At 41.1% G+C, this 8,200-nt stretch overlaps 1 protein-coding gene across 2 annotated transcripts in view; it reads right to left on the bottom strand.

Annotated features, from left to right (window-relative positions):
- The window catches only part of acvr2aa (activin A receptor type 2Aa), a 12,550-nt gene extending 10,276 nt beyond the window's left edge, over positions 1-2,274 (bottom strand). Inside the window, exon 1 of one of the 2 annotated variants that reach the window (XM_016660851.1) lies at positions 1,271-2,274. In XM_016660851.1, the coding sequence (XP_016516337.1) occupies positions 1,271-1,325 (55 nt within the window). In that variant the 5' untranslated portion in view covers positions 1,326-2,274. The remainder of the gene's footprint in view (positions 1-1,270) is intronic. The other variant, XM_007572419.2, reaches the window with a different exon arrangement.
- Between the last annotated feature and the right edge of the window lie 5,926 nt (positions 2,275-8,200).

Genomic DNA, 8,200 nt, shown 5'->3' with positions numbered 1-8,200 from the left:
GGAAAACAAATGATTATTTCTAGATGAACTAAGGCAGACGTCAGAGCATCGAGGGGAAAAAGTGAAAGCAATAAAACTAATGACAAAAAGACAAAGGGAAGGGAACAGGAGTTTGATAAATGTCAAACTTCAATCTGTTCTTCAGAATTCAAGAACGACGAGAACTTGATGCAGGAAGAAGAATGTCCTGCATTAAGATATTTAGACTTTGGGAAAATTTCTAAAGAGCTGGAATTTCAGTTCAGGTTCATTTTCCCTTCCACTCCTTCTGAAAAGAAAGAAAAATATTCATTTTCCACATTTCTGGAGTCAGACTGTAAGCTGAAGGTGGGTACCTGGAGTAAACAGGACAACTGGTTTTATGTTGTTCCAGTTACCTGGGAAGTGGGAACACAAAACTGGGTTTGGCGTCAGACCAGAGATCACAATGTTCTAATTAAGAAGTCGTAATTTCAACAGGGCATCGCCCTTAAACATTGCTTGAAGTTACAAACATTATTTTAAGCAACTTTCCATAAGCAAACACTCGTATGTGCGTGTCTTGTAAAATAAGCTCGTTTCCACCACAGCTTGAGGAGCGGCCATATTGAAACAGGAAGTCGGCTGGGGGTAATGGAGTTGCTCCACTTTCCCACTGATTTTCTCAATTGATTTTTACAACTGGGAAGTCGAAATTTCCCAGTTACCCCACAACTGGAGTGTCGCATATTAAAGCCCACTTCGCTTTTCAATATGGCCACTATCGACATCAACTTAGCAAGATGTGGTGGGAAAGTTTATTTTACAAGAAACACATGTATGCGTGTGTCTAAAATCAATTTTAAATGTAGCGCCTGGAGCTATAATCTGAACAAATTCAGAGTGGTGTTTGCTTAAAGTAAAGCTAATATTGATGTTTGCAAACGGCACTGCACAATGTGTATAAGTGACGCCATGTTGAAATTCTGACTTTGTAACTAGAACACAGACCTCCTGTGTCGCATCAAGCAGCTCGCTTCTCAGCTCCAACACTTCTGGTTCAAATGATCGGGAAACTATCAGAGATTAGATCGGAACCAGGTGTGCGCGTACAAAAACACAACTGAGGATGGAGTTAGCAAAGGGTGGATAAGAAACAATGATGTGGAGCTAAAAGGTGCAAAAACACCAGAACCACACACATTAAACAGAAGTAATCTGGAGGAAGCTGGTATTCCAGATGTTACAGAAAAGGAACCAGAACTAACTTTGATCAGCTAACCTTTAGCCTTTAGCTAGGTGTGCATCTCACCTGAGCAGCAGGAGATGAGGAGAATACTCAGAACCAGTCTGGCTTCTGGTCCCATCCTGAGTCCAAATCTTAAGGCTTGAGTTGTGTTTGTGACCCCTGTGACTTTTAAACTGGCTCTGATTAACAGAACACGGAACCACGTTTTGATCCAGACAGCTGATTAAGGTCCGTCCCGTTTACCGAAAAACACCAAACCAAAGCTCTGTGGAAAGAGTCAGAACCCGTTTTTGGAACTGGAGAAATGTCCGAAACGTTGACCCACAGAGTTCGGTCATCATGTCCCCGCTGTGGGCAGCTGAAGTCGGTTCGGATCAGGGATATCTGGATCACAACAGAGTTCCAGAGGAGGCGGACTGGCAGAGATTGATTCCTTCAGGAGTGGGTTGGGTTCTGGCTGGAAAGCTTCGCTCCAGACCTGGAGCTGTTTTGCATGAGAACCGAACCACCATTCGGTCCTTGTATTCCTTAGTTCGGTTCGGATGGACTCGTGTTCGGTTGCTTCATCTACCCGAGCCGGGGTTAGCTACTAGCTTAGCACCGCCAACTAAAACAGAAGAGACAATTCTTCATCCAGCACAAACTGAAACGCGACCAGGACCGAACCTGCCGAGGTTCTGATTCCGGACGTAGAACGGGTAGATATAGCACTTCAGTTGTCTCAGGCTCCGTTCTGCTCTCCTTGACTGTACCAGCATAGCAAAAAATGGCTACCGTGTAGATATTAATCTGTTTTTAAGCTTCTGCCACAATATAGTGACTGACACTGCAAGCAGCCAATAGAAAGATGGAATGGTTTTTCTCCACCAATCAACTTCTACGTGTGGATATAAAACAGCTGATGGAGCGGGGGAAAGCCCCGCCCCCTGTCAGGCTCTTTAAACCAGAACATCCGAAACCTCTTTTGCCCCACGAACCAGATTCATGTTCTGAAAAATCTGACAGACAATGGGAATGTGGACATAACCGCAATGTATCAAACCATAAAAACAAACTATGAACACAGGCCAAATCTGTTCCCACAGCGCCTCTTTATACCTGTCAGATTACCAACAGGAACAGAAGGCTGCATCCGGTTTTTCAAAATAAAGCGTCTTGTGATGCTTAAGAGAGCGGAAATAATATTTTTTGAGGCAGGTGCTCCGTACTAACTTACAGGCTAAACCAACCAATTTAACCAGCAGATTCCAGTAAACCAGCTCCATTAATTTAACCAAAGCAGTTTCATAATAACTGAGCTCATTAACAAAGATTAATAGCTCTGATGATATGAATTATTGAATGTGTTTATAAATTGAAAAGTTCATTGGACTTTTAAGTAATATTCTCCATCAACCTTAAAACATCATCATCAAATATAAATCTAATTTTCGTATTTTTGATTAAAGTTTCCTTTGGCAATTTTTTTAGACATAAAATTAACAGACAAACAGCAAGAAAGAAGAGAAACGAGACTGAAACGGAGGATCATAATTTATTGGACATAATGACAAAACAAAATCGGGACACTTTTGTTATAACCACAAACTTGTTTAATATTTGCCAAATGAAAAACAAAAATTCTAGGTCTTCAATAGATACCCACAGAAGTATCATATAATCTGGAGCAAGAGTCTGTGTCCATCTGAAGGTTCATTTCAACTTTAGTAGTTTGAGAGAGAGAGAAATAGAGAGAGAGCTCCCTTACTTTTTTCATTTTGTTGCTCAACTCTCACTCTCTGTGTCTCTGCTCACAGCATAACTTTACTTTGATGGGATCATACTGTTGTGAGAAAACTAAAAGACAGAGAGGAGTAGAGAGCGTCGCAAAAACCCATAAATATAACTGACATCTGTAAGAGAAGCAGATTTGGGTACAGTTTAAAGATATACTAATAAGGGTCTATTCAGTAGATATACTTGCAGTGTTTTGTTAATTTGTTTTGTGTTAAATAAAAAATAAGTTTACTATACTTTTGTATAGTAATTTAATACTATACTTTCTGCTTCTCTAACAGAGCAGATACATAATGAAGCCAGTAGCGCTGAGGCTTCTCATACACCGAACACTGAATACAACAGGATTTATCTTACAAAACATTCACACTAGCCACATCTTTCGAGGCCTCAGGTGATAATAAATTATGGAATGGTGGCCTTTTTAACATTGAAGATAAAATGATCAGGGTCAAAGATGAAACATTTTTGGATAAAAGCAATCAAAATGAAAGATGAAATTACGGTTTAAACTTCAGGATGATGAAAGGAAAAAATGTGATTCTTTTTAAATGAATGTGTAGCACTGCAATCAGTCCGATAGAGGGCGGTATGACACCAATCTGTTTCTGTAAAATCATCCACATACAGTGAAAGCGCAACACCCAGATCTGATTTGGGATCAGCTGATACACCACGGAGGTGGAAACGGGAACCTATTTTCTGTCAATCATCAGAAATAAGAAATACATTTCTAAACAACCACAAACTATTTATTTTGCTTGGGTATGTGATAGATCAACAACATGGCGAATATAATTGTGGACTTTACGGAAAATAAAGCATAGTTCTTAAAACTTTAAAGAATTACTGTGGTCAGTCTCCTTTACCTTCTCTAAAAGACAGTCCAAGGCATCTACATGCCTTCTAATTTCGCAATAAAAGCAGAGGTAAGGTGTAAAACCATATCCCAAGCTTGAGTCATCTCAAGCAGAGCTCTTTCAATCCAACATGTGAAAATAGAAAGAGCATGGTACAACTCCAAACCAACCACAACCTCCGATATACTTGCAGAACCACCATGGAGAGCAGTCAAGAAGCCCGTGGTGCGTCTGAAGGGTCTACAAAGAGTCATGGTTTAAAATCTATCCACAGTACTCAGAACTCATGTTCTGCACAAATCTGATGACACGAAAGAAATTGTTAAAACTATTGAATAAAGGAGCTTTGGAAAACCTGGAAGTTGCTTGGAGCTTCAGTGGAGAGCAGAGGAAGGTTGCTTTTCTCTATAACATTTTATTTTAAAAGCATGAAATTCCCAGAAGAAAATCCTGGAACCAGAACCAAAAGAACCTTCCAGTGGAGACCTGAAGCTTCTTCAGCGGCCATTTAAACCAAATCCACTTAGTTCTGCAAGAATACTGAGAAGCTACGATGATCATAAAAGACCCTCACTGCTTCCATTGATCCATCAGAGCAGGTTATGAGTTACTACCAGGAACCTTTGGTCTGATCTGGAGTCAGCTTTGTGGGAACAGAAAGGTTTCTGGTGGTTTTGGTTTGTTTCTCGATTAAAGGCTTCTGTCCCACCAAAATAAAAGCTTGTTTGGAGGACAGGAACTCCTGGCGTGTTCTGTTCATTTGAACGTGTGAAGAAGAGGAAACGGTTCCTGCTCCAGCTGGGACTTAGTGAATGCAGCAGTGTGGAGGTTTATTTAATGCTTGGCTCCGTCTGCCAACATTATGACACTTTGTGGGAACCACCGGGAGCTTTTTGTTTCTCAGACATCATGGAGGGGTTTTATTAGCTTGATTTGCCTTTAATAAACAGATTTAAAAGAAAACTTTGCTCTCTCCTCATCAATCAGCTCCACCTTGTGACTCCATTAGGAACTCTGAAGGATGCGATTCCAAATGGGATTTTTTTTTCACTGACTTGTTGAAAGTGCTTCAATGAGATCCAACTTTGGAATACAGTGCTTTGCAAAAGTAGCAATGGACCTTGCTCTTCTATGGATTTTCTTACTTAGATCAACAAGCATAGTGCAGAATTGAAATGTGGTCAGAAAATTGTCTTCTGATTAGTCAAAGTCCGCAAAGAAGTGGAGCAGCAGTTGTTTTGTGAAGAATTCATAAAAATCTGTTCATTCTGCAAATGATCAACTTGCTCTAAAATACATGAAGCTCTAATTTCAGCAGTAATTATGCACAGATGATCATCATTTTTTTCCAATTTCTTAAAAACTTTGGAACACCATGGACTTCCTGGTGCTGGTCCCACATATACAATTTCTGTGGGATATTGACTGGTAATTTTAATGTGAAAAAATGTGAATGATTTATTTATTTATTTATTTTTTAGCAAGTCACTAATAAAGTTATTTATTTTTTATTGGTCCTCCCTGTTCCTGTCTGACAGGCTCTTCCAGCTGAGTTCTGGTCTGGTTTGAAAGGTGCTGTTGCTAAGAGATGCTGCCGCGGCTCTGGAAGCGTCTCCTCCCCGCCGGTCGCTCTCCTTTGCAGCCAACATTGAAACCAAACGCACCCTCGGTTTTATTCAGGCCTTTTGCTGCAGACATCCTGCAGACATCAGGGGCCCATTGGTGGCTTTCAGCTACAGACTCCGTCCTCCTCGACTCCGTCTTTGTGTTCGGAGTCAGGACGAAGAAAAGTGACCTGATGGCAGTGGCTGGACGTCCTGCAGGGTTTTTATTCTGAAATGGAGAGCCCAACTGGGACAAAACAAACAGGCTGAAAATGGCTGATGTGTTCCTGTCATGCTGCTTCCTGTCTGTTGGTTTAAAGGCTGTTCCTGCAGAAAGAAGGTGTCAGAGTGCCTGCAGAGCAGCACAGGCAAAAGAGCCTGCGCTGCAGCGCCACCACCAGGAGAATCAGAACTTTTGAATCCCAGTTTGAGACAACAAAGCTGCTATTTGTCCTCATAGTTTCACCCCGACAGAAATTCTAAAATATTTAAGAATGCAGGAAGTAATTTTGCAGAAGCCTCTTGCAGCAGGAAATGTATACTTGCCTTTTCTTTCTTCACTTTGCAGATTTTTATTAAAAAAAAAAAAATCGATAAACCATTGATGTATGTAAGATGACTGACAGCTTGATATGGAGAAGAAGCTGTCCATCTGCTGAGGACACTGCCAGTTAATGGAGCTGACCACAGGAGAATACACAGAATGAGCTGGCTTTGGAGAGGAAGTACTGCACTTGAATGTGCACAGAATGTCAGAGTTGAACTTTTACCTACTGGAACTGCATTCCTCTTCCTTCAGTATGTCCTTGTTGGATCTTGGGTCCAAAATATTTTATCCCTTCGAGTCTCAAGATTGTTGTTTAGAAGAACAATAAAATCCATTTGTCTTATTATTGTCCAATGTAACACAGCTCTCATGTTACCCCAAGTCTGCTTATGATTGGTTGATGAGCTCTTCATGACGACTCCTTCCCTAGAAGCTGGTCCCAAAGCACAGTTTATTTAAGAGATTCAGTGAGAAACGACCTAATGAAACCATGAATCTGTGTCAGAATGGAGTCTTTGAGCTATAAATATTTTTATGTCATATTAAACTTGACTCTGTTTTTACTCCACCCACATTGAACCTGTGTTTGGTATGGCTTAGTAACTCTCTAAGTAAAATCCAATTCAGATTTATGCTGGTTTTGATTCTGAAAATGAACTGCCAAGTTGTACCATGACCTGGACCAAAACTGACAGCTTTCCAGTCGGAGGGAATTTTGACCGAAACCACAGAAAAGTTTGTCCTGAGATTTTTCCCGTCAGTCAAGTCAAGAAACTAAATGACGACAAATCCGATCAGTTCTGTGAGCGAGACAACAGCTCAGGCCATAAAACTCCTTTCTCTAGACATGCAGAGGACACAATGAAGATTTGATAAACAAGAATGATTGAATTACCTCTTCAGCATCCATCACATTCACCATAAAGACCCAATCATTTGATTCAAGCCTTGTGGGAACAGGCTTGAATCAAATGCTGCAGGACAGTAGCTCTTGAAAACTGGAGTTGGACACCCAATGTCTTCACTCACTTAAAGTTCAGTAAGACGTCGCTGCAGATTCCAGTTGTCAGAGCGGCAGATACTGCAGTCTGAGCAGAAACTACACGCGTGACCATCTGAACATACGTGAACTAAGTGGGTTCTGTCTGGAGGAAGTTCAGAAATCAGCAGCATCTGTATTCCGACATGTTTCTCCTGCCGTCTGAGCTGAGAACCTTTCAGCCTCCAAGGACGAGCTTTGTGTCAGAGTGGAGGTGATAATGTTATCGATGACCTCTTGACCCCCCCATCAGCCTCCCCTCCTCATCATTAGTTTGTCTCATTATGAAGGCACCATGCTGTCGTCCAATCAGAGCTCAGATAATGAACACAGATACGGGGATGCAGCAGCTCATCACATAAGTAACGAAGCTCTCTGATTCCATTCGCTCTCAATGTCTGTAGATTTTTGGATCCATTTTTGAAACACACAGGAAATCTCTCCTCTGCTGTTTCGTGTAGGTGTGTTTGTCTGTTTGAGTAAACCTTTACAGACGAAGCTGCAGCAGATGACGCTGCAGGAAGTGAAACTCCCCAACCATTCTTAATCTGGTCTGAATCAAATCCTAGGTTCAGATTTTGAGTGAGATCCGTCTCATCCAGACCTCATATGCTTATTGTGTCTGATCTGAAGTTTCCTATTCCTGTCCTCTGAAGGTCAGACTTTTCTGATGGGATTCATTAAATCTGCAGCAGTTCTGTTTTCTGTCAGAATTGCAAAAATGATGATTTGCAGGCAGAGTCTCTGATAAGACTTGTTAATATTCAGTTGAGAAACACAGTTGAAATGAATGTCAGAGCAGCCAGAACAAGGCTGGTCGTTCTGATCTGCAGAACCAGAAAATCCTCTAATGTCTGGTTCACACAGCAAATTTTCAAAACCTGAGAGACCACACACACACGACGATACACACTCTAAGCTGTAACAGATTTGACTGTATAGTACGGCGGGAGCGACAACCTCACACAAATCACACAAATCAATTTCATTCACCAACATTCAGGTGTCAGACGGGAAATCTCACAAAACCCCTTCAGGCCAAATGTGAGTTCAGAGTAAACAACATGGCCGACTAGCCAGATGTATTGGAGATAGTTTGTGAATTATGGTTAACAGAGAAAAAACAAAACAAAGAGATCTTTGACATCCAACAGACTTTTTAATGTG

The sequence above is a fragment of the Poecilia formosa genome, unplaced genomic scaffold, assembly GCF_000485575.1.
Source record: "Poecilia formosa unplaced genomic scaffold, Poecilia_formosa-5.1.2 Scaffold300, whole genome shotgun sequence".
Taxonomy (NCBI): Eukaryota; Metazoa; Chordata; class Actinopteri; order Cyprinodontiformes; family Poeciliidae; genus Poecilia; species Poecilia formosa.
Note: the sequence above shows the minus strand (reverse complement) of the source record. Positions and strands in the feature narration are given on the sequence as shown.